The sequence below is a fragment of the Pristis pectinata genome, chromosome 6 (genome assembly GCF_009764475.1).
Source record: "Pristis pectinata isolate sPriPec2 chromosome 6, sPriPec2.1.pri, whole genome shotgun sequence".
Taxonomy (NCBI): Eukaryota; Metazoa; Chordata; class Chondrichthyes; order Rhinopristiformes; family Pristidae; genus Pristis; species Pristis pectinata.
The window spans coordinates 69,533,509-69,559,526 of NC_067410.1; the positions used below are offsets into that span (position 1 = coordinate 69,533,509).

The window sequence follows — 26,018 nt, forward strand, 5'->3', positions numbered from 1 at the left end:
CAGATGAGTGCCACAGCAGAAGGCCAGATCAGTATCATGGAAGGTTAGTTTTCTCTCCATGCAAGCTGGGACTGGTGTCATCACTGCTGTACATCTGAGACACCAAAATTGGTTGCAAAGTGTCACACCATTCTGGGAATATGTCCTTCAAGAGATTACTACAATTAATGAAGTGACAAATCAGGGAAGTGGCTCCATGGTACACAAGCTGCTGTGCTCATGAGGATAGACTATAACCTCCCAAATCTAAAACTGGTAGTATTGCCCTTTGTCTATTAGTCAACCAGCCCCCATGGCTGCAATCTGCAGCCAGCACTTCTGCATCCCAAGCTTGACCATCCTCAAAGGCCCTCAGCAGCTTCCCTCTGAAATTCAGCAAACTTCCACCAGACACATTGCAGCTACTTGCATAGGCCCATGGGGATAGGCAAAGTTGCATTGAAGGCGAGGATTATGAGAACACAAGGGTGAAAGGCTATGTTTATTGCTGACTAAATACAGCTGCCATAAATGCAGTTGCTGCAGAATGAAGGCATTCTGATTGTGCCCGATTACTGGGTTCACTCTCCCAGCTGTGCTGTATTCCAAAGAGAATGTTAATAATGTACCCAGTTCATGAGACAACTTGGTTGTCCTGAAGGCTTGCAGTCCATTCTAAGTCTTTCACCACTTTCCACATTACTTCCTGTGAATTCCTGTAATTTAAAATAGTTTCCAAAACATTAAACACCTATAACATTGGAGTAACAGCTAAATAACTTCACAAGTGACTAAATAGTGGAAGATCCTCTTAAAAGCACTGATGGAAGAAGGGTAAATAGGGAGGGTAGGTGTCTTTCTTATGTTCAGTCAGGAGGTTAAGAGGTGGCTTTGGCTAGAACACTGGTGCCAAATCAGTGTCGTACACTGATGGCATAATCTGCCTGCTCCACATACATCTGGTGGAATTTCATTACTTGCATCCAAATGTTTTGTTTTGGAAGCCAGCAATTTATTGTCCACTTCTAAATGCCCTTGAGAAAGTAGTGGTGGGCAATCTTTTTCAACTACTGCAATCTTTCTGGTGAAAGGTACACTCAGTGCCTTTGGATAAGAAATTCCAGGATTTACACCCAGTGATGATAGGGAATGGCAATATATCATGAAGTCCACTGTGACTCATCCCATGATTGTGGATGCACCCTGCAGATGTCATGTTGGACCTCCAAGGGCATTTAGAGGCCAATTGATGTATTATAATATGGATTACAATCTTACTCTACAGAATAAGGTGCCACATTTTCTGCATTTCATGCTTATGTTCAAAATGTCGCTCAAACCTGACCATGAAATGTTATTCTTTAGAATAAAAGCTCTGGATCACTGAGCTAAAAGTACAAGATACATTTTTTTTGCACCACATTTAAAAATGGGTAAAAGTTTGTGGAACAAAATTTCTGATTGCTTGTAATTTAATGCAAGCAGGCTTTGAGTTCAATGAAACTTGTTAAGTGTGTGTCTTAATGGAGTAATGTAAGAGACAGATGCACCCAACTGCAGTGGGTTTTGGCAGTGTTCAAAATCCATCATGACAGTTTGTGTTAAACTGAAAAGACAGTATTCAGTTTGATTAAATCAAAGTAGGATGTTATAGCTGAAGACCAAACAGACCATGGAAGGCTTTTTTCCCCTGAATACCAACTATGCTTGTGCTGTGTTCACTTTTTAAAACTGCTATGAATATTTACTTGAATTTATTTGCAATTAAAATTTGCACAAGTGATTGTCTTTTTAAAAATTCTGAACAGGTCTTATCGATACTTGTATTCTTGAATTGCTATTGCTGAATTTACCTCAGTAGCAGTTCCACTGATTTATCTGAATGGATGAAATGGCACATTACTCTTATCTAATGTTGTAGTCTTGTGACAGTAAGCCCCAGCATTGTTCAACTTCTGTCGTGGTGTCTGGGACACCGCTTCCTTGTTCAAAGAACAAATTAAAATTTGTTTTCAATAATTTAGTTGTGTTGCTCAATTGCATGCATCAGGTGGACCAAGGAATTTAAGAGTCAAATGTATGCATCAAAAATTACATTTTTATTATTTTTTAACTATACTTTTGTCTGTCAAGTTGATAAATTAGTTTTGTCATAGCTTTAGTTTGCATTACAAGACAAAATATTCCATTACATGTTAAAATAAGCAATAAATGAACTATTAAACAGTCACACTAAAACAGATTACAATGTGCTCTGAATTTCACGGTCTTTTGATGGATTCTGCATGAAAATTAGATCATTCTTTACACATTAGCTGAGATGCCAACTATTCCAGCTATAAGCGCCAAAGCAAATGAAAGTTATCACTTTGCCCTCTGTCAAATTTGTTTGTTGGCTTCTTTCACTGGTTGGAATTAAGCTTTAGATTCTAGGATAGCTGTTCAAAGATTAACTCTGTTGAAGGTAACACATATTCACATGTACCATTTAGCACCCTTTTGTAAAGTAAAATCCATTCAATGGTTTTCGCTACATACCAAAAGTATTCTCAGTATTGTCATTCACAAGGACCAGCAAAGTCAGCCAATCAACCTTAAGAATGAAATATAATGAAACTTAATTATTTTGATAATAGGTTCTTGTCACATACATTCTAACAAAATAAATCTAATTCTACTTATCTTTCAGTGTAAGCCATTTTGTTTACAGAATGTTAATATTTAATTTTACAAATTATGATGAAAGATCATCAACCTGAAAGTAACTGTTTCTCCATCCACAGATGCTACTTGACCAACTGAGTGTTTACAACATTCTCTTTCATCCTAATTGCTATTACAAACAACTTAGCTTTTGTCAAAGCAAGACATTCTGCAGTTTCCACAAGAACTTGAAGTTCCTTAAAGTGGTGTTGAAATGCTCTGGACTTTCCATCAGAAGTATCTACTTGGTCATATGCTGTACCACGTCACTAGCGATACTGGAAGGTCTGAAACTTCACTGAGTAGGTTCTTTGCTTGTGCCACCTTGAATGCTGTCAGACTGATTTTGATTGGCAGTTGTCCGTGGAGCTCTGGAGGCCATTATGAAGCTAGTATTGTAGTTCTTCTGCTTGGTACGGTCATTTTTTATTGTCTTAGAGAGACTTCTGGTGCTTAAACCAAGAGGCAAATTCTGACAGGTAAGAAGTGCTTTAAAACACTTGTAGAACTGGATTGGTTGAAATAAATGAGCAGAAAATCAAATTAAACATTCAGTAGTTAATATTATTGGTGGAAGTTAAAAAATCATTTATATTTGTGAAACAAGCTGAAATTGTAACAAATAATGCAATCCTTTAGGTCTCAAGTACACATTTTATATTCACAGGAATAATTTCTAGAGTTGTTTTATTTTTCACTTCAAAACTTTTTTATTCCCAATTGAAATCTGCCCATGACTGTAAGTCTCTCCCTCAGACCTATGTAATCCAAGTCTTGTGTCTGTAGTTAGGTCTATTCAATAGTTGATTTTACTGATCTTGCTTCCCATATGGCAGCTATTTGCAACAACACAGTGCTGGAGGAACCCAGCAGGTCAGTCAGCATCCATGGAGGGAAATGAACAGTTGTTTTGGGCTGAGACCCTTCATTAGGACTGGAAAGGAAGAGGGCAGAAGCCAGAATAAGGAGGGGAGAAGAGCACATGCAGGCAGGGGATAGGTAAGTCTGGGTGAGAGAAGGAGGGTGGGGGAGGGGGAAGATGTAATAAGCTGAGAGGTGATAGGTAGAAGAGGCAAAGGGCTGAAGCATCTGGTAGGAGAGGGCAGTGGATCATGGAATAAAGGGAAGGAGGAGAGGAGATGGGCATGAAGGTGGGGAAAGGGAGCTATAGGAATAAGGGAAAACGGGGGGGGGGGGGGGGGGGGGGGGGGGGGGGGGGGGGGGGGGGGGGGGGGGGGGGGGGGGGGGGTTACCAGAAGTTAGAGAGAGTGACATTGAGGCCATCAGGTTGGAGACTCCTGAGGTGGAATATGAGGTGTTGCTCCTCCAACCTGCGTCTGGCCTCAATGTGGCAGTAGAGGAGGCCATGGATAGACAGGTCAGTATGTAAGTGGAATGTGGAATTAAAGTGGGTGGCCAGCGGGAGGTCCTGGCTACTGTGGCGGATGGAGTGAAGGTACTTGAAGCAGTCACCAATCTTCATTGTGTCTCACTGATGTACAGGAGTCTGTACCAGATGCAATAAGTGACACCCTCAGACTCTCAGGTGAAATGCTGCCTCACCTGGAAGGATTGTCTGGGACCCTGAATGGTGGTGAGGGAGGTGTAGGGACAGGTGCAGCACTCCGTGCTGTTGCAGGCGTAAGTACCAGGGGTTATCAGTAGGGAGGGACGAGTGGACAAGGGAGTCACAGAGAGCAGTCACTGCAGAAAGCAGAGGGGGTGAGGGGAAGATGTACTTGGAGGTGGGATCTGGTTGGAGATGGCAGAAGTTGCAGAGAATAATGTGTTGGATGCAGAGGCTTATGGGGTGGTAGATGAGGACAAGGGGAACCCTGTCCCTGTTACGTCAGGAGGGGGTGAGAGCAGATGTGCAGGAAGTGGAGGAGATATGGGTAAGGATGACATTGATGGTGATGGAAGGGAAACCCTGGTTACTGAAAAAGGACGTCTCTGCTGTCCTGGAACAGAAAGCCTCATGGGAACAGGCGGAGGAACTGGGAGAAGGGGATGGTGTCCTTATAAGTAACAGGGTGGGAAGAGGTGTAGTCAAGGTAACTGGGATTCGGTGGGTTTGTGAAAGATGTCTGTGGTTAATGTCTCCAGAGATGGAGACAGTTCCAGAAAGGGGGGAAGAGGTGTTGGAGATGGACCATGTAAATTTGAGGGCAGGGTGGAAGTTGAAGGCAAATTTGATGAAGTTGACTAGCTTGGCACGGGTGCAGGAAGTAGCCCCAATGCAGTTGTCAATATAGCAGAGAAAGAATTGAGGGGCGTTACTGATGTAGGCTTGGAACATTGACTGTTCCACATAGCTGATTGAAAAGGCAGGCACAGCTGGGGCTCATGCAAGTGCCCAAGGCTACACCCTTTAGAGAAAGTGGGAGGAGCAGAAAGAAAAGTTAAGGGTGAGTACCAGTTCCTCCAGATGGAGGAGGGTGGTGGTGAAGAACTGGTTGGGTCTGTCCAGAAAAACAGCCTCGAGGCCTTCCTGCTGGGGGATAGTAGTGCACGGGGACTCAATGACCATGGTGAAAATGAGGCAGTCAGGGCTGGGGAACTGTAAGTTGTTGAAGTGATGGAGAGCATGTGAAGTGTCATGGACATAGGTGGGAAGGGACTGGACCAAGGGGGACAAAATGGAGTTAAGATATGAGCACACTAGTTCAGTGGGGCAGGAGCAGGCAGAAACAATAGGTCTACTGGGGCAGTTGGGTTTGTGAAACTTGGGTAGGAGGTAGAAATGGGCAGTGTGGGGTAGGGGAACTGAGGTGGGAGGCTGTGGAGGGGAGATCTCAAGGCGATGAGGTCAGTGATAGTGCAGGAGACAATGGCCTGGTGCTCCTTGGTGGGATCTAGGTTGAGGGATAAGAGGTGTCCAGGAGTTGATGTCTGACCTCTGCAATGTAAAGGTCAGTCCACCAGACTACAACAGCATCCCCCACCAACCTTCCAACACCCCCCCCCCCCCATCTGCAGTGGGATTAGGATTGGTGGGGAAAGTGTGTTCAGAGGGGGTGAGGTTGGAGTAGGTAACAGGAGTGAAGTTGAGATGGTTAATGTTCCATTGGCAGTTAGAGATGAAGAGATCCAGAGTGGGCAGAAGGCCAGGACAAAGAGGGCTTAAGGTGTGAGAAGGGGTCATCAGTGGAGAATCCTTGCCAAAGAAATGGGCCCAGAGATGGAGGAAGAGCTTGGCGTCATGCTGGGCACAACTGAGGTGCAGGGGGACAAAGTTAAGGCCCCTGCTAAGGACAGAACGTTCAGCTTGGTGTGGTGGGGGGGGGGGGGGAGGGAAAGAGGTTGGAGGGGATAGTGAATGTGGCAGTGGTTGGAGCTGGGGTCGGGGAGGGTAGAGGGTTGGAGGGGTCGGAGAGGAGAGTTAGAGGGGTCAGGAAAGGTGGGGTGGGAGGAAATAGGGGGCTCGGAGTGAAGGGGAGGTCGAAGGGTGGGGGGAGGCTTGGGGAGACCAGGGAGGGTGGGGGTGTGGTAGTGAAAGCAGAGGAGCAGTAGGACCCAGTGGCAGTATGAGAGGTCTCTGCCTGGGGATGGCTGGGGCCGAGGTTGGAGCCAAAGCCAGAGGTGGTGGGGACCGCAGCCGGGGCCAAGGTCAGAGCCAGAGGTGGCGGGGAATTTTGGATCTTTCTTACCACCATTTAGATAGTTATTCCTCCTATGCTCTTCTTCCATGTAAAACGATCTCTACTTGGAAACTTAAGTTTTGTTACATTGAAGGTGAATTTGCTACTTTTTTTCTATAAAAGCAAACACTAATGATAATTATGTGATGATCCTTTAAGAAAAGTAAGAATTTGAAATACAAGTTACCTATTAACCTTAGGCTTCAGGCCCCCACTGGAGATAAAGTATACCTAAACAACATTTCATATTCTTTCCCCTCAAATGGAAGAGCAATATCATATAAATTTTACTTTGATTAGAAACAATGCCAAACGTCAAGGAAAGTTTTTTTTAAAAAAAAGAGATAACCACCTGAATACATGACTGCTAGATTGACTCAGGAAAGAATATTTTTGATCTGGAACAGGTACAGCAATGTTGAAATGAAATAATTTCAAAGATGATAATGTTCAACAAAAATATAACATTCCTTCCAGTATTAGTTTACTATTCTCTTATCCTTGGAAAATAGATAAAATTAAAGACTTTCTGTCAACAGCAGCTGAAGTTTAAATATTTTTTAATTCCAATGTTGGAGAGAATTTGTTTTAGTCGAATGTCAAATGAAAAATGAACTATAAAATTATACAGCACAGAAAAGTTGTTTGATTCATTAACTTTCTGCTCACATTTTGAAGGGTAATTCACTTTTGTCTTAAATTTTGTTTGTGCTTCCCCTCCACTGATGTGTTAACAGGCCTGTAATAACCAGATATGACCTTCTCTACTTTTTTTCTGAACAAATGTGCAATATCTGCAATTCTTCAGTCCTTTTCCCTCTCCTAACTAAGAAGGACCAGAAAACAGCAGTCAGCAATCTGGCAATTTCCACCCTTATTTCCTTTGGCATCCCAGTATGTATCCATCCTGCTTTTAAAACTGCCAGCCTTTCTAGTTCCTCGTCTTTATCTATTTTATCTCATCCAGTATCCCAGCAACCTCCCTGCAAATCACAACAATGGCAAACTCCTCTTCCTGGGCATAACCAATGCAAAGTGTTAATTTAGGACCTCAACCATGTTGAAATCTACTTCCACCAATAAATTTCTATTCTAATTGGGCAGGATACTCCTTTGACAACCCTTATATTGTCACTATCCCTCTAGAAGAGTTTTTGATATTGACTGCCAATCTAATCTCATACTACTACTTTGGTGCTCATACTTCTACTCTCTCAGGGCTCACAAAGCTGTTCAGTATAGAAAGAGAACTATCACCCCATCAAACCTGTCCAAGCTTTTTGTAAGAACAAGGCATTTAGTTTCATTTCCAGGCCTCTAACCCCACATCTCTGCAATTTTTCTTCAAGAACTTAATTTATTTTTGGAAGTCACTGAGACACTCAAATCATAACTATTCCCTGTATATAAAAGTTTTTCCTCATGCCACCTTTGATATTCATTTGGTTTAGCCCCTTCTTAATTTGGAACATTTCTATTAAATCACCTCTCAATCTTAGTTCAAAGGAAAACAGTCCTAGCTTTTATAGTCTGTACTTGTAACTGCAAAATTAATTTTTTTTCTGCTTCATTATACTCCAATGTCATCTTTTGGACATTTGGTTTTCATTGCTGCCCCCTGGTGGCAATATGCCTGGATTCCATTGATCACATTGTCCTTAAGGACTGCACATTGATCTATCATGCATTTTCCTGATGGTCATTTGACTGCAGTTTTCTGTGGCTCAGAACCCTTCTCATTTTGCTGAAATTAGTCCTCCTCCCACTTTTTCTTAGCAATTATTCATGATTTGAGGATGAATGATTCCACTGCAGCCAACAGCCTGTGGGTGATTTCTTTTAATCTGAAGTGCTACACCTACTCGTAGGCACCTAGAAATTTGTCCCCAGGCAAAATTCTGTTCCACTGAGTCATTTCTCAGTTTAGAACATAGAACAGTACAGCACAATACAGGCCCCTTCGCCCACAATATTGTGCTGACATTTAAACATCACTTTAGACTATCTAACCCCTTCCTCCCACATATCCCTCTATTTTAAATTCCTCCATATGCTTATCTAATAATCTCTTGAATTTGACCAATGTACCTGCCTCCACCACCACCCCACGCAGCGCATTCCATACCCCAACCACTCTCTGAGTAAAAAGAAACCTTCCTCTGATATCTCCTTTGAACTTCCCACCCATTACTTTAAAGCCATGCCCTCTTGTATTGAGCATTGGTGCAATGGGAAAGAGGTGCTGGCTGTCCACTCTATTCCTCTTAATATTTTGTACACCTGTCATGTCTCCTCTCATCCTCCTTCTCTCCAAAGATTAAAGCCCTAGCTCCCTTAGTTTCTCCTTATAATGCATACTCTCTAAACCAGGCAGCATCCTGGTAAATCTTCTCTGCACCCTTTCCAATGCTTCCACATCCTTCCTATAATGAGGCACCAGAATTGGACACAGTATTCTAAGTGTGGTCTAACCAGAGTTTTGTAGAGCTGCATCATTACCTCGCGGCTATTAAATTTGATCCCTCAACTTATGAAAGCTAACACCCCATAAGCTTTCTTAACTACCCTATCCACCTGTGAGGTAACTTTCAGTGATCTGTGGATATGGATCCCCAGATCCCTCTGCTGCTCCATGCTACCAAGTATCCTGCCATTAACTTTGTACTCTGCCTTGGAGTTTGTCCTTCCAAAGTGTACCACCTCACACTTCTCTGGATTGAAATCCATCTGCCACTTCTCAGCACAGCTCCGCATCCTATCAATGTCACTCTGCAATCTTTGACAATCCTCTACACTATCCACAACACCACCAACCTTTGTGTTGTCTGCAAACTTGTCAACCCACCCTTCTACTCACTCATCCAAGTCATTAATAAAAATCACGAAAAGCAGAGGTCCCAGAACTGATCCTGAATGCAATCCCTCCACCACAACCCTCTGCTTTCTACAGGCAAGTGAATTCTGAATCCGCACAGTCAAGCTTCGCTGGATCCCATGTCCTCTGACTTTCTGAAGAAGCCTACCATGTGGAACCTTGTCAAATGCCTTACCAAAATCCATGTAGACCACATCTACTGAACTACCCTTATCAATCTGTCTGTTCACCACAAAGAACCCTATCAGGCTTATGAGACATGATCTGTTCTACACAAAGCCATGCTGGCTGTCCCTGATCAGTCCATGATTCTCTAAATGCCCATAGATCCTATCTCTAAGAATCCTTTCCAACAGCTTGCCTACCATAGACATATAAGGCTCACTGGTCTATAATTCCCTGGACTCTCCCTACTACCCTTTTTGAATAAGGGGACAACATTTACCACCCTCCAATCCTCGGGTACTATTCCAGCAGAGAAAGATCCTAGCCAAAGGCTCAGCAATCTCCTCCCTTGCCTAGCAGAGCAGTCTGGGGAATATTCTGTCAGGCCCCGGGGACTTATCGGTTCTAAGATTTTCTAACGGCTCCAACACATCCTCTCTCTTGATATCAATATGCTCTAGAACATTAACCTTACCAACACTGTCCTCAGCATCATCAAGGCCCCTCTCCTTGGTGAATACTGAAGAGAAGTATTCATTGAGGACCTTGCCCACTTCCACTGTCATCCCGAAATCAATTTTCCCCTTCTGTCTGCTGTAAATAACACAGTGCCACGAGGTCGATTCGAACAAATACCTTTATTAGCAGTGCACTGCTAGGAGAATTCTCTTCAGCACTCACTAAGAGTCGCTTCCCAAGTTCTCCCTGAACAAAGGGCGGACAGACATTTATACAGGAATTGTCACGCACATCCCATGCAAACGGCGCTGCGAGTTTCGGTCAAGCTATAGAGATCCTGAGACAGCTATCACACCCCTTGTCTTAGCATAATTGAGTTATAATCAAGGCTTTCAAAGGCAGGTATCACCCTTCATTGTTCAGACCAAGCCTTCACCTCGATGTTAATTATAACCAGTATCGCCACTGTCTGACATATCGGAATGGTCTGTTACCCGAAACGAAGGCAGTTAACATACTTAACATTCCAACCTAACTTAGTGGGTCAGCAGTTTGCTAGTCCTTGCTAAAGAAGTATAAATGCATATACACATTTTGTTTACCAGTTATAGGTATGGTTGCAATTCTTAACCCTTCACTTCCTCACCACAGCTTCCAGGCACATCTTCCCACCTTTGGCCCTAATCAGTCCTACCTTTACTCTTGTCATCCTTCTGCTCTTCACATAAGTGCAAAATATCTTTGGGGTTTTCCTTAACCCTTGCCTCCAAGGCCTTTTTATGTCCCCTTCTTGCTCTCCTCAGCCCCTTAAGTTCCTTCCTTGCTACTCTATATTCCTCAAGAGACCTATCTGATCCTTGCTGCCTAAACCTTATGTATGCTGCCTCCTTCCTCCTAACTAGATGTTCCACCTCTCTTGTCAACCATGATTCCTTCACCCTGCCATTCTTTCTCTGCCTCACCAGGACAAATTTACCCCTAACATCCTGTAAGATATCCCTGAACAACGACCACATCTCTATAGTACATTTCCCTTCAAAAAAAAATGTCATCCCAATTCACACTCGCAAGTTCTAGCCTTATAGCCTCAAAATTTGCCCTTCCCCAATTAAATATTTTCCTGTCCTTTGCTCCTATTCTTGTCTGTGACAATGCTAAATGTTAGGGAGCATTAGTCACTGTCCCTGTTTAATTGGCTCCTTGTCTTTTCCATAATTAATTTTAAACTTATGCTAATATCACTATTTCTATGTTACTGACCTATATGATTCCCCAGGACTAGGTCAAACTCTCAAGGCCACATGACCGCCCCTCATATTTACTGAGGATGCTCACATTAAAGACACACTCCAAAGAAAGTGGCTCTTCTGCATGAGAGGTAATGTTTGGCAGCTGAATTTACTTATGTCATTATTATTAAGGAATGTCAATTCCCTTCATAAATGCTTAATTCACCCCAAAACTCCCCTGACACACCAGAGGTCAGCAGTGTGTCTAAGTAGATCACTTCTGGGGTATGCTGGAGATCTGAATCCAACTTGGTTTCTGCTCCACATTAAAAGTAGACTTCCTTTTAATATTAAGAATATTTTAACCAAAAATATAATCACAAATTTTAAGTTCTGGATGTGGAGTAATTAGTTGGGTTTTGACAGCAGTAAAACATCAAACAATACATATGTTCCTTGAATCATTGAAAAATTTCTTACTGTGTCTCGAAAACCTGAGCAAAAACTGGAAGGGGACATTCTGCCAGAGGAAACTGTCCACTGGTTCAAGAACCTTTTATAAACCTAATTGAATCTGATCAGTGTTGTGTTGACATAAACTCAACACACTAAATATCAATTAAAAACAGAAAATGCTGGGGATGTTTAACAGGCAGTATCTGTGGAGTCAGAACAGAGCTAACACTTCAAGTCAATAATTGTTTATCTGAACTACCAAATAATTGGAACAGTAACAAACTGAGAGTCTGAAGCTTAGTCTGATTTGCCATAACTGGTGCTCTAGGAAGAGCCAACAGATCCTATAACTATCTACCCAGCTTCTTCCCATAAGCCATGAGCTACAGTTGAATCAATTCATATTTTGTATTATATTTCATTTATTTAATACTGTTTCTCTTCCCTTACAATGTTAAGGCTTTCATGGAGCTGCAGACAATTAAGTTGATCTTCTTCCAGGTTATCCCAGTGCCACTTTGAAGCAGGAAAACAGTTTATTTATGCTCGAGAGGTTGTTCACTCTCTGCTTTCCTTGAACTGTGGAGGAATACCAGACTAGTGTAGTTGCTTTGTCCTGGATGGTGTCACAAACCTGTTGGTTTTTTGTTGGGAGTTGTACTACTCATCCAGGCAAGTGAGGAGCATTCCATCACATTCCTAATATGTTCCTTGTTAACTGGTGTCAGGAGGTGAGCCACTCCCTGTAAGATAATAGCCTCCAACCTGCTTTTGTAACTACAGTATTTATGTGACTGGTGCTGTTGAGTTTCTGGTCAAAGATTATCCCCAGGATGGTGGGAACCCAGCAGTGGTAATGCCATTGAAGGCTGAGTGTAGTTGGTTGGACTGTGTTGTTGGAAATAGACATTGCCTGGTGTTTGTATATCAAAGCTATTACCTGCCTGACAATCCATGTCCAAATGTTGTCCATGGGCTGCTTCATTTGCTGAGGAGTTGCGAATGAATTGAACATTTTACAATGATCTGCAAACAACCCCACTTCTGACCTTCTGATGAAAGGAAAATAACTGACAAAGCAGCTGAAGATGACTGGACCTGCAGTATTATCAGAACTTCTGTAGCATAAAAAGAACTATGCTAAGGAATACTCTGCTTCAGTATTCACCAGTGAGAGAGACTGACATTTGTGAGGATGGCATACAATTGGCTGACATGCTAGAGCATGTTGATGTGAGGAAAGAGGATGTGCTGGAACTTCTGAAAAACATTAGGATAGATAAGTCACCGAGGCCAGATGGAATACATCCAAGGTTATTACTGGAAGCAAGGGAAGAGATTGCACCTTTGGCGACAATCTTTGCGTCCTCACTGGCTACAGAAGTAGTGCCAGATGGTTGGAGGGTGGCAAATGTTGCTCCTTTAAGAAAGGGAGTAGGGATAACCCTGGGAATTGCAGACCAGTGAGTCTTACTTCAGTGGTGGGCAAATTACTGGAGAAGATTCTGAGAGACAGGATTTATGAGCACTTGGAGAAGCATAAGCATTAGTCAGCATGGCTTTGTGAGGGGCAGGTTGTACCTCACGAGCCTGATTGAATTCTTTGAGGATGGTGACAAAGCACATTGAAGGCTAGAGCAGTGGATGTGGTGTGCATGGATTTTAATAAGGTGTTTGATAAGGTTCCTCATGGAAGGCTCATTCAGAAAGTCAGGAGGCATGGGATCCAGGGGAAACTTGGATGTGTGGATTCAGAATTGGCTTGCCCATAGAAGGACACAGGTGGTTGTAGATGGAGAGTATTCTGCCTGGAGGTTGGTGACCAGTGGTGTTCTACAGGGATCTGTTCTGGGACCCCTGCTCTGTGATTTTTATAAATGACTTGGATGAGGATGTGGAAGGGTGGGTTAGTCAAGTTTGTAGATGACACAAAGGTTGGTGTTGTGGACAGTGTAGAAAGTTGCCGGAGGTTACAACAGGACATTGATAGGATGCAGAGCTGGCTGAGAAGTGGCAGATGGAGTTCAAATGGAAAAGTGAAGTGATACACTTTGGAAGATTGAATTTGAAAGCAGAATACAAGGTTTAATAGCAGGACTCTTAGCAGTGTGGAGGAACAGAGGGATCTTGGGGTCCACATCCATAAATCCCTCAAGGTTGCCGTGCAGGTTGATAAGATTGTTAAGAAGGTGTATGGTGAGTTGGCCTTCATTAGTTAGGGTAGTGAGTTCAAGAGCCACCAGGTAATGTTGCAGTTCTATAAAACTCGGGTTAGACCACACTTGGAGTATTGTGTTCAGTTCTGGTCGTCTCATTATAGGAAGGATGTGGCAGCTTTAGAGAGGGTGCAGTGGAGATTTACCAGGATGCTGCCTGGATTGGAGAGCATGTCTTATGAGGACAGGTTGAAGTGAGCTAGGGCTTTTCTCTTTGGAGTGAAGAAGTGAGAAGTGACTTGATGGAGGTGTACAAGGTGATAAGAGAACATAGTCGAGCAGACAGTCAGACTTCTTCCCAGAGTGAAAATGGTTAACATGAGGGGGCACAACTTTAGGTGATTGGAGGAAGGTATGGGGGGGGGTGGAATGTCAGGGTGTGTGGAATGCACTGCTGGCAGAGGTTGTGGGGGCAGATACATTAGGGACATTTAAGAAACTCTTAAATAAGCACATGAATGATAGAAAAATGGAGGGCTATGTGGGAGGGAAGGGTTAGATAGAGCAGGTTAAAATGTCGGCGCAACATTGTGGGCTGAAGGGCCTGTACTGTGCTGTAGTGTTCTATGAATTCATGCAGTGAATGGTCTTTAACATCCCAAATTGTGTCATATTGAATGAGGAATGATTCCAGCTATTGGAATGTTTTCCCCTTAATGCTGGTTGACTTCAATTTTACCAGGGCTGCCTGATGCCACATTCAACAATAGCTGCCTTGCAGTCAAGAGCAATCTCTCTCATTTTACCTCTGGTAAACAGCCCTTTGGTCCATGTCCTGTCCTGGTCAAATCACGTGGATGCCATGGCCAAGAAAGCTCACCAGCGCCTCTACTTCCTCGGAAAGCTAAAGAAATTCAGTTCGTCCCCTTTGACACTCAGCAACTTTTATCGATGCACCATAGAAAGCATCCTATCTAGATGCGTCATGTCTTGGTACAGCAACTGCTCTGCCCAGGACTACAAGAAACTTCAGAGAGTTGTGGACACAGCACAGTGTGTCACAGACACCAGCCTCCCCTCCTTGGACTTGGTCTTTACCTCTCGCTGTCTTGGTGAAGCAGCCAGCATAATCAAAGATCCCACCTATCTGGGCCATTCTCTCTTCTCTCCTCTTCCATCAGGTGGAAGATAAGGACCCTGAGGACACATACCACTGGACTTAAGGACAGCTTCTATCCCACTGTGATAAGACTATTGAAGGATAAGGTGAGATGGACTATGACCTCATGATCTACCTTGCACCTTACTGCACTGCACTTTCTCTGTAGCTGTGACACTTAAGTCTGTACAGTTATTGTTTTTACCTGTACTACATCAATGCACTCTGTACTGACTCAATGTAACTGCACTGTGTAATGAATTGACCTGTACGATTGGTATGCAAGACAAGTTTTTCCACTGTACCTCAGTACAAGTGACAACAATATACTTCAAGCATGATTCAAGTATAAAGACTTGGCTGAACTCCAGCAATGTGCTTTTACCAAACATTCAGCATTGAATGTGTTCGCTTCCTTAGAATAAGTGTGGTTTCATCCTCACTGAGGACTGATAAATAGTCATTTTGTCAAGCTACTATAATGTTCATAAACTTAAGATTGTTTTTATTGTCTGTCGTGTGTAAACCTGCAAATGAACAGATTACTTAGCCAGGTGTACCATCAATCACTATTACGCATTTGCACAACATCTAGGTAATTCACTCCCTGTCCTGCAGGCGGGAGCTCGTTCCACAAATGATTCTTTGCAGGCAGACTTCAAATACTGCTCTCAGCTGGCCATTCCTTATTCCACATTTTCAATTGCATAGACCTTACGCTCTAAAATACCTCCCTAAATCTCAGTTCTCCACTTTAGTCTTCTATATATACTCCTTAAAACCTATCTCTTTGACCAAGCTATTACGTTTCTTAATACCACCCTCAGCGGCTTTGTGTTAGAATTTGACTCATGATGTGTTAAAGGTCTGTCCACAGTTAGACAATTAAGAATGGAGTGAATCTAAAACACCAATGCTGTTAATGCTGCATTAAGCTCATTGCTCATTAAGAACTGGCTAAAAAGAGCTGAATGGTGTTATCTTTAAACATGGAAATTATGATGTGAGACTGGATAGTAAACAAAAGATCTTTGTTCAAGAAATATAAACTAGTTAACTTCACACCAATTACCTTAATACCAGTTATGGGCCCACTTGTGGAGAGGAGGGAGAAATTCAACTTGCATCCATAATATGAATGCCAGATCTTTGAAATTCATGCATGCCCTGTCATACCCATTCTCAATAGTGTGCCAGATGCCATTTTGGTCAGGCAACCTTTTTGCTGTCCACGCTCCCCACCTTAAACTGACAACATGCCAATCTGGTTTCTAGGATATTCATTAAAATTAAATGAAACCTATCTTGAGATTACAAGAATATTTTGCATAACTCTGGTGTACCAGCATTGACGTAGTTATAAAATTAAACTTAAGGCTTCCAGTTGAGAGCTGAGAGAGCCTAAGTCAAACAGACATGAAAGAAACAAATAGCATTCAGAGCAAAAAAAAACAAATTGCTGGAGGAACTTAGCAGATCAAGCAACATCTGTGGACAGAATGGTCGACATTTTGGGTCACAACTAATGCGGGGTCTCAACCCGAAACGTCAATTATCCCTCTGTCTCCACAGATGCTGCTTGACCCTCTGAGTTCCTCCAGTAGTTTATTGTTTGTTCCAGATTCCAGCATCTGCTACTATTTGTGTCTCCAAACAGATTTTGGATTCATTTTGCTCTGATCATACTTGATTCCTTACTTGTACAAAATTCCTTCTATTTAAGGCTGGTGGCCAAATAAGCACGAAGAACTATAATATTTTTAGCTCAACTTGCATAGGTAACATATTGGCACCGATTGAAGATTGGCTGGCTAGCAGAGTGATCAATAAATAGGTCTTTTTCTGGTTGACAAGTTGTAATGAGTAGTGTGCCACAGGAATGTGATCGGGCCTCAACTTTTTATAATTTACAATAATTAGGTAAAGGAACTGAAGGTATGATGTCTTAATTTGCTGATGACACAAAGAAAGGCAGAAAAGTAAGTTGTGAAAAGGACATAAGTAGGTTATAAAAGGATACGTGTAGGTTAAGTGAGGGGGACAAGGATCTGGCAAATGAGTATAAAGTGGGAAAATGTAAAATTGCCCACTTTGGCAGAATAAAGTAAACACAAACACGTTATCTAAATGGTGAATGATTGCAGAGCTCTGAGATGCAGAGGGATCTGCATATCTGAGTGCATAATTCATAAATAGCTAGTGTATAAGTATAGCAAATAATAGCAAAGCTAACATTGTTTATTGCTCAGGGAATTCAATACAAAAGTAGGGAAGTTATGCTTTCTGGTAGGACATCTGTTTGAGAATTGTAAGTGTAGAGCATGTGAATGCAAAGTTAGAATGTTGAGTGACTGGAGCTTGTTACTTTGCGAGGAATGGAAGTGTGCGTAGAACATTGTGTGTTGTGTAGCAGTTGTTGACTGATGGGTTTTGTTGATGTGCTAACAAATGTTAACTGCAAGGGTAGATCAATAAACACTTCTGCACTAACACCATGCCTTGAAAGTACCAGTCCTTTCATTCCCTGGTCGTCATCTCCTGCTACTGCTCCATCTCAGAACTCAGTGACACACTGGCCCCAAGCATATCGGGCATCTTTTTCTGTGATCTATCTGATGAAGTGGGCTGTCCTCTCTCATATGCCTGCTTTAATCTTTTTCAAAGTAGTTCACTGTTAGGTGCAGTAAGGATTCCAGCAATTAGGAAGGATGTGGAGGCTTTGGAGAGGGTGCAGGAGAGGTTTACCGGGATGCTGCCTGGATTAAAGGGCATGTGCTAGGAGAGGTTGGACAAACTTGGGTTGTTTTCTCTGGAACGGTGGAGGCTGAGGGGAGACCTGATAGAAGTTTATAAGATTATGAGAGGCACAGATGGACAGACATATCTTTTTCCCAGGGTTGAATTATCTAATACCACAGGGCATGCATTTAAGGTGAAAGGGGGTAAGTTTAAAGGAGATGTGTGGGGCAAGTTTTTTTTAAGTGTGTGGTGGGTGCCTGGAATGCTATGCTGGGGTGGTAGTGGAGGCAAGTATGATAGTGGCATTTAAGAGGCCCTTAGATAGGCACATGGAAATGCAGAGAATGGAGGGATATGGACCTTGTGTAGGCAAAAGGGACTAGTTTAATTAGTTCAGCACAATATTGTGGGCCAAAGGGCCTTTTCCTGTGCTATACTGTTTTATGTTCTATGTTGCAGTCAGTGATCACCTACCTTTAAGAGATGCAGGTAAGATATGAATAACCAGATGTTAATTTCAGCTGATGTGCAGGACTTCTAAAATTACTTACCATTAGCCTGCCTAATGGGGAAAACATGGATTTATGCTACTTAAGCATTCAAATTATTGTATGAGGGGCAATTGGGAAAATCTTAAGTGCATAGCTCTGGGACAAGCAGAATTTTTGTAGAAATTGGTAATTACAATTGGCCAATACTGGAGTAAAGAATCAAATGGCTCAACATTGTGTGAATAAGGAAAGCTTTTCTGAAGACAAAGCCACTGTAGTACAAAAGTACAACCTACAAATTAGTCTTTGCCACAAGTCAGGATTACTGACTGTAAGAGATCAATGAAATTCAAAATTCTGAAATCCTTTTCAGTGAGTTTTTTTTACTGCCTTGTAGCACAATCTCAAATAGTAATTAGGAGTGTAGAGTGGACATGAAATAGCATTGAGCAAGATTAAGGAAAATCCCACAGCATTTTATAAGTATCCTAGGGTGAAGAGGGCAACCAGGGAAAGAGAAGGGTCCATTTGGGATCAAAGTGGGAATCTGTGCAGGGAATGGGAAGATGTGGGTTTTAAATTAATACTTCTGTGTTCATTATGGAGAGAGGCATTGTAGTTGTAAAGTTCAGAATAAATTCTACTGAGAAGGAAGTATTAGATGTCTTAGGGGACGTCTAAGACATCTCACAATTCAAGCAGTAACCTTTTTACCATATCCTTTACCTGGAAATGATGGAATACATTTCATGCATAGATCAACAATGACTCACCCTTGAAACCCACCCTGGGAAACAAGAATTACATTTGTCACTTCCAAACAATTTTGGGATCTGGTCTAGATTTAGTAAGTAATGAAAATATATAAAAATGGATTTCGGTCACTGGTACCTTTTTAACCCTTGTTAAGAATTATCAAGTTTGTGGGTTGTGTGTCTTCAATAATTGTTAATAAATAATTCTTACAAGCTTAGAAAATCTGAATCAGCTTGGAAATTCATTTCCACCTTACTGAGTCATACTGCACAGAAACAGGCCCTTCAGCCCATCTTGTCCATGCTGACCATCAAGTATGTCCATCTATACTATTCTAATTTATCAGCATTTCTCTCACTTAACCAGGAATTAATGTCTTCAGAAGCAGTTGCACTTGGCCTTGGCTCTGGTTAGACCCTTAAATTGTGTTAAGTTCTGAGTACCATACTTCAGGGAAAAATGAATGTGTGTACTCACCCTACGGTCTAAAGAATTAAATTATGAGAATAGGTTGTCCAGACCAGATTTATATTCCCTTAAACATAGATTAAGGGGTACCTAAGTGAGCTATTTAAGGTAGGTTTGTTTTTGTATTAAGATTTGGGCATTACTAGCTAGACTAGCATTAATTTCCTATCCCTAATCTTCACTAATCTCTAAATTTAGAGGCTTCCTCAGTCATTTGGCTAAGAGGCAACAGCATCACTGTGGTCCAGAATCACGTGCAGAGTAGTCTAGGTAAGGACAGCAAATTTTCTTTCTCCAGAGGCATTGGTAAACCAGATGAGTTATTACAAACATCCCACAGTCTTATGACCAAGTTTCTGATGCTACTTTTATGATTCTAAAGGGATTTAATTAGCTGAATTTGAATCTGCAATGAAGCTCATGTCTCTGGATCAACTTTCTAGACTTCTGGTCATCTGAAAAGTAACTAACCACTGAGCTATCATTGTGCTTTGAAAAATGGAGATAAATTATTTCTTCTACTGGGAAGTGAAAACTAAAAATAGAGCTAGGCTGTTTGGAGGAGATATAAGGAATCCTTTGCCCATGTGAAGGCTGGTGAAAATCTTTGAACCTAGTTTCTCAAATAGCTGAGGTTAGGTCAATTGAATATTGTTGAACTGAGATTTATTAAGGTGTATGGAAATGAAGCCCGTACCTGGAGATGAGACATAATCCAGCCATGATCTAGCTGAGTTTCAGAATAGGTTCAAGGTGCTGAATGGCTCTCCAATTCTTGTGTTCCTATTGCCAATAGTTAGCTGTTACAGGCAGTACACAGTCAGTATTGGTGCCAGCTTCAGCTTTTGGTCTACAAGTCTTTTTTTAATTTACTCTGTGAACAGGTTAGCACCTGGCCCAATCAGACCAGATTCTTGTGATGGCATCAATGATCCATGTCCTACCATGTAAAGAATAATAACATTTTATATTTAATATTTCATAGGGTTACCTTGGGTAATCACAAAATAAGTTTGTTGCAATTTCACAGCTAAGATTACATCACATTCACTGACAGTTGGAGAGAAGGGTTATCCCTGTGGGGGGGGGGGGGTTTATAACTATATCAACATATTGAGGAAGCCAATTTTGTGAAGTTAAAGGAAGTAGCTGCTGTACTTCTTCCATGATACAAATTGCAAAAGTGAAAACACTTTCAAGGACATCTTACCTGTCTATTTAGAAATACGTAGATAATGGGGTTGTAGACAGTGCTGCTCTTTGCAAGGATTGATGGGATAATGCTGACAGATGGCGTGATCAAGCCAGGATGTCCAAAAGTTGCCATGAGTGCCACAATTCCATAGGGTAACCAGCAGAGCAGGAAGCAGACCACCATACATGTCACCATGAACAACACCTTATACTCCCTTCCTCGTCCTGTGGAGTTACTTACTCTTATCTATAGAGACAAAACATAGCAAACATATAGCAGAAGAGTAGAAATAGTTATAACCTTGGTCCAAAGATGGACCAAAGAACTATATGCCAGAGGAGAGCAGAAACTGGCTGCCTTAAAATCAAGGTGGCATTCAACTAAATACTGCATCAAGAATCCCTGGTAAAACTGAAGTCAATAGGAATTGAGAAGAAAACCTCACACATAGGAACAAAACTGGAAAATGCTGGAAATATTCTTCATTGTGGAGGGAGGCACAGTTGGTGACATTTCATCAACACAAGAAGATGGTTGTGGCTGTTGGAGATCAATCTTCCAAATCCCTGGACATCACTGTGAGAGTGCATCAAGGGCAGTGTCCTAACTCCAATCATCTTAAGCTGCTTTATCAATGATGTGCCTTTCATCAGGGTAAAAATGGGGTCACTGCTGATTGTGCAATGTTTAATTATGTTTTTATCAGAAACTGTAACAGTCCATGCTTGCGTTCAGCAATCAGATGTGGCCTGACAAGTGGCAGCTGAAAAACTACTCACTAAAACTCTACACCATTTATAACATAGCTACCTGTTTGACTGACACTTAATCCTCTACCCTAAACATTCCAAACTCCACCATCACTGCTGCAATGTAGTGTAGCCTGTATCATAAATAAAATGCTCTGCAGTAGCATTCCAAGGTTTCTTTGATACCATTTCCCAAATGTGTAATCTCTACCACTAAGAATAGGGGCAGCATACATACTGACCTCTTCTGCAACTTTTTTTTTCTATGACACACTATCCAGACCAGGAAATATATTGTCCACCCTTTATCATAGCAGGGTCTAAATACTGGCACTCCCCACCTAATAGCACTGAAAGTATCTTCACCTGAAGGACTGCAGCAGTTCAAAAATGGGTCAACACTGCCATCTCAAGGGAAACTAGAAATGTCCTAGAGTAGGGGAGCAGGAAGGAATACCGCTGCCTTAAGCTACAGTGTCCCAAGGTCAATTATTACCTGAATGTTCTCTGTGTGGAGAATGCACATTCCCCCCGTGACTGCTGAGTTTCTCCAGGTGCTTCAGTTTTCCCAAAGACATCCTGAAGCTGGTTGGAAGGTTAATTGGTTTGAGAATAGGCTATTGGAAAGTAAGTTTTCTTCTTATGGAAGTACGAAATTTAGGCCTTGCTAGTGATACTTGTGCTTCTCCATGAATTAAAAAAGATTTTTGGATTACATAAATCTAAATAAGTATTAAAACATAACTCATTTGTATTAACTAAAGAGGACTGTTATTTTAACATGGTTTATCTATTGAAGTTACATATTTGTGAAGCAGTATTCTGAATAAATAATTAAATCATCTAAACATCCAAATGCTGCTAAACATGTCATGATTAGTGTTTATTACAAGATCTAAAACAACAGGACTCCTCTGTTATATCTAAACCCAGTAGGAATATATTTTGTTTTCCAAGTCTTCCACAGAGGATGAATCATAATGTACACCTAAAAATCTATATAAACTGCTGTTCCAAATGTTGTGGAACTAATAGCCATACTTCTTCAGATATTTATTTGATAACACTTCATAATGTTGATTTATTTAATGTAACATCTCATCAGCTCATTTATTTATTTCTATTCTCTCCAATTGCTGGAATCAATCTGCTTTTCTAGTTTAAATATGTTGCCATCAAAATCAAACAGATCTGGAAATACCTGTGAAATTTAACAGCATATTACCCAAGACTGCAAGAGATTAACACATAGCTTACGTGTCACATTTTTGGAAAAAACACTGTTAATGAATTGTATGTTTACTCTTTTACTTAAATATTTTTGACGTACCTCTGTAATTAAAATGAATTAAATATTTTATATGGGCTATGACTAAGGACATCTTAATTACCCATCCCTTGTAACTGGAGAAAATAGTGGTCTAATTGTTTTTAACCAACTAGTCATTTGCTAGATATTTTTCAATGATATTAAAATTCAAGAATATAACATGGATATCGAATCATATGTAATGATAAGAAAGGACAATGACAAGCACTGGAATCACCAAGGCATAGTAGACTGTGGACCAAATGCTGGTAATTGAGATTAATATAGATGGGTACTTTGGTGTTCGACATACACGTGGTGGCCCAAATTGCTACCACTTTAAACCTTTCCTTGCTGATTCACCCAATGCCATTTTTTCAGAAGTTGGTAAGTGATCACAGGGAAGAGAGATCAGCTCTTATCAGTGTTACCTTTCAGAATAAAGGGAGGGCAAAATGTCCTGAATGCCAAATTGGCAAAGTGATTGCAAATACTTGGACAAGGCAGTGTTGTACAACAGTTGAATGACCTAATTATTGCGAGAGAAAGTAGTTTTGATCTCAATTAACTTCCTTAGACTGATCTGTGAGGTTCAACTGAATTTAAATTACCTTGAAATTTAATATGAGCTATATAGGCTTCCCAGGGCACAGAAAACGGCCCCGTAAAGCAGAATAATGGATTAGACGAATGTTTAAAGTTCTTCATCTTAGCCTATTAAGGCTAAGACATTAACAGTGAATTGGCCAAATTATGTTTGGCATTTGTGTTCTTCGTGCTGACTGACTGTGTTAACTCAGGTTAGCTGACTGAAACCTATATTTTGTGCATTTTCGGTGGTGGGGGAGTTTTAGTACTGAAGCACTCTGCTTGATTTTGCTTTTGTTCATATAGAATACAGAAAGAATTTTTATTAGATAATTGTGGAGAAAAATGGTACAAGTAGTTAGAAATTAACCAACAAAAGAGGAAAAATTTGACTATGAGGAGAAAGCTAGCAGTTTATCTTGACAAAATTGAAGGAATGAATATCATCCAAGTACTAGAACAAAAGCTCATGGGAATTATGCCCAGTCACTAATAATTAAATTTAATGAAACTACATGTCAGCAGGCATGATCGAGACTTAGTTAAGACCGTGTCTGCTCATGATAACGCAAGTCACTCTGTTAATTGTTTGATGAAATAAGTCAAAGGAGGCAGATCTGAGAGCCCTGATGCTTTTAAATGTGGACAGTGCTGTTTGGCATGTTAGGGATGCTCCAGTTTTGTCAGGATGCAGTTGATCTTAGCACAGTTATTCGAGATGAAACAATTTAAAGGACACCTTGGCATTCAGGATGCAATGACAAGCCAAGCGTGGAAATGGTGCGCATCAATAAACTTTATGTGGCATTATAAAACAAAAGGATCTTGACTACTTTATGTTGAATATTAATATACACTTCGTGAATTATTATTTCTTAAACACTTTTTCTATCAATTCACAGTATGTATTCTATACGGCTTTAGGAGAGGTAGTCAACTCAAATCCTACTCTCACTCAAAATACTTTTGGGCTGCACTCGCTGTTTTGAAGGCCCTGGAAGTCCCACCAGTGGAAGGATGAACTCAGTCACCAGGACACGGCATATCAGTTACCAGGTGAGGGACATTGGGTGAGAAAAAGAAGAACTTTGATGGAGTTATCATCTCTACATCTTTCACAATCAAATTTTTCCTGAGTTATTCTTCCTGCTAATCTGCTGCAGATCACCTTGACACATTGTGAAGCCATAGATAATGTATTTGATGCCTTGTTTAAAGTGCCAGACAAAATAGTATCTGCAGTCTGAAACGCCATGGTCAGAGCCTAAATGGACTCATTTGATAGCCATAGCTGATGGTCTAAGGAAGAGGCCATTCTTTCAGTGGTAGACATCGTTGTAATGATCTTGAGCATTTATCTACTGCAATTCAAGTGGAAATCCTCCATCTCCTTCCTTGTTGTCGGAAGTGAACATAACACATCTGCCAATGTCTGGGTAAGATGCAGGTTCACCTTTGGCATTCTCTTTCTCAATGACACACCTTGAAATTGGGCTTCTGAGTTTGGAGCTGTTGATGCTGAAGTGTGAATTACCTGTAGACAATCCAGCGAACTGTTTATCTATGTGCAATACACCGGCTCAAATACACACTCACAGAAGGAATAAGACTATCTGAGGAGTCATCCACGTACAAGTCCTACAACACCAGCTGGAAGGGATTTGATTCACTGCAACTTGACAATCACTGTCTGCACACAGTTCTGTAATTGATGAAGTCTTCATCGTCTTTCAGCTACCTGTGAGTGCTCTGTTTCTCCATTTCTGATTGAGACTGATGCAAATATGCCAGGCATCCCAGGGAGCACTACTCAGCATGAAGCAGCTGTACTGTTAGTGTCAGCCCACCTATCTTAATCTCTCCTTTGTGTTTTGCTCTTTCTTCTACCTGCTGTCCTGACAGGGACCAAGAAACAGAACTACGAATCTGTGAAATTCTCTTACATTATAGAACAGTACAGCACAATACGGGCCCTTCAGCCCACAATTATCAAAGAATCGGGGTGACTGGATATAATAGATGGAATCTGAGAAGAAGATGATGTACATTGAGTGAAATTTGATTGCTGTGGAAAGAATGTCTGAGAATTTTGATGTGCATAATTGAATCAACAATTCTTTTCCTAATGGTCAGATCTTAACACTGGTGAATACTGTGACTTGGAGTGAGAAGTGGGACTCTTGGTGCGAGAAGTGAGAGCCAAATAAACAGGTGAGTGTTGGGACCCAGTTCTTTTCCAGGTAGTGAGGGCTGTGATTTGGAGTAAGAAGCGGGACTCTCAGAGCCAGAAGTGGGAGCCATATAAGATGTCTTTGTCTATTAGAGCCTAGCTAGTGACAATGGATCCAGGGTCAGTGGTGTGTTCTTCCTGCCAGATGTGGGAGATCTGAAGTCTCCCTGATAGCTACATCTGCGGGAGGCGCATCCAGCTGCAGCTCCTTATAGACCATGTTAGGGAATGGGAGCTGCAGCTGGGTGACCTTTGGCTCATACGGGAGAATGAGGAGGTGATAGATAAAAGCTACAGGGAGGTAGCCACACTTAAGTTGCAGGAGGCAGGTAGCTGGGTGACTGTCAGGAGAGGGGAAGGGAATAGGCAGGTAGTGCAGAGTACCCCTGTGGCCGTTCCTCTCAGTAACAGGCATACCGCTTTGGATAACTTTGGGGGGAACGACCTACCAGGGAAAAGCCACAGTGGTCAGGTTGCTGGCACTGAGTCTGACCCTGTGGCTCAGAAGGGAAGGGGGGAGAAGAGGAGAGCAATAGTGATAGTTAGGGGAGTAGACAGGAGATTCTGTGGACGTGAAAGAGACTTCCGGATGGTATGTTGCCTCCCTGGTGCCAGGGTCAGGGATGTCTCAGATCGGGTCCACAACATTCTGAAGGGGGAGGGTGAGCAGC

General features: G+C 41.7%; 1 protein-coding gene across 1 annotated transcript in view; it reads right to left on the bottom strand.

Moving 5' to 3' along the window:
• Positions 1-2,977: 2,977 nt before the first annotated feature.
• The window catches only part of LOC127571847 (pinopsin-like), a 57,512-nt gene continuing 34,471 nt past the window's right edge, over positions 2,978-26,018 (bottom strand). The window contains exons 3-4 of the mRNA XM_052018594.1: positions 20,487-20,717; positions 2,978-3,190 (exon numbers count right to left, since the gene is read on the bottom strand). Of these exons, the coding sequence (XP_051874554.1) occupies positions 2,978-3,190; positions 20,487-20,717 (444 nt within the window). The remainder of the gene's footprint in view (positions 3,191-20,486; positions 20,718-26,018) is intronic.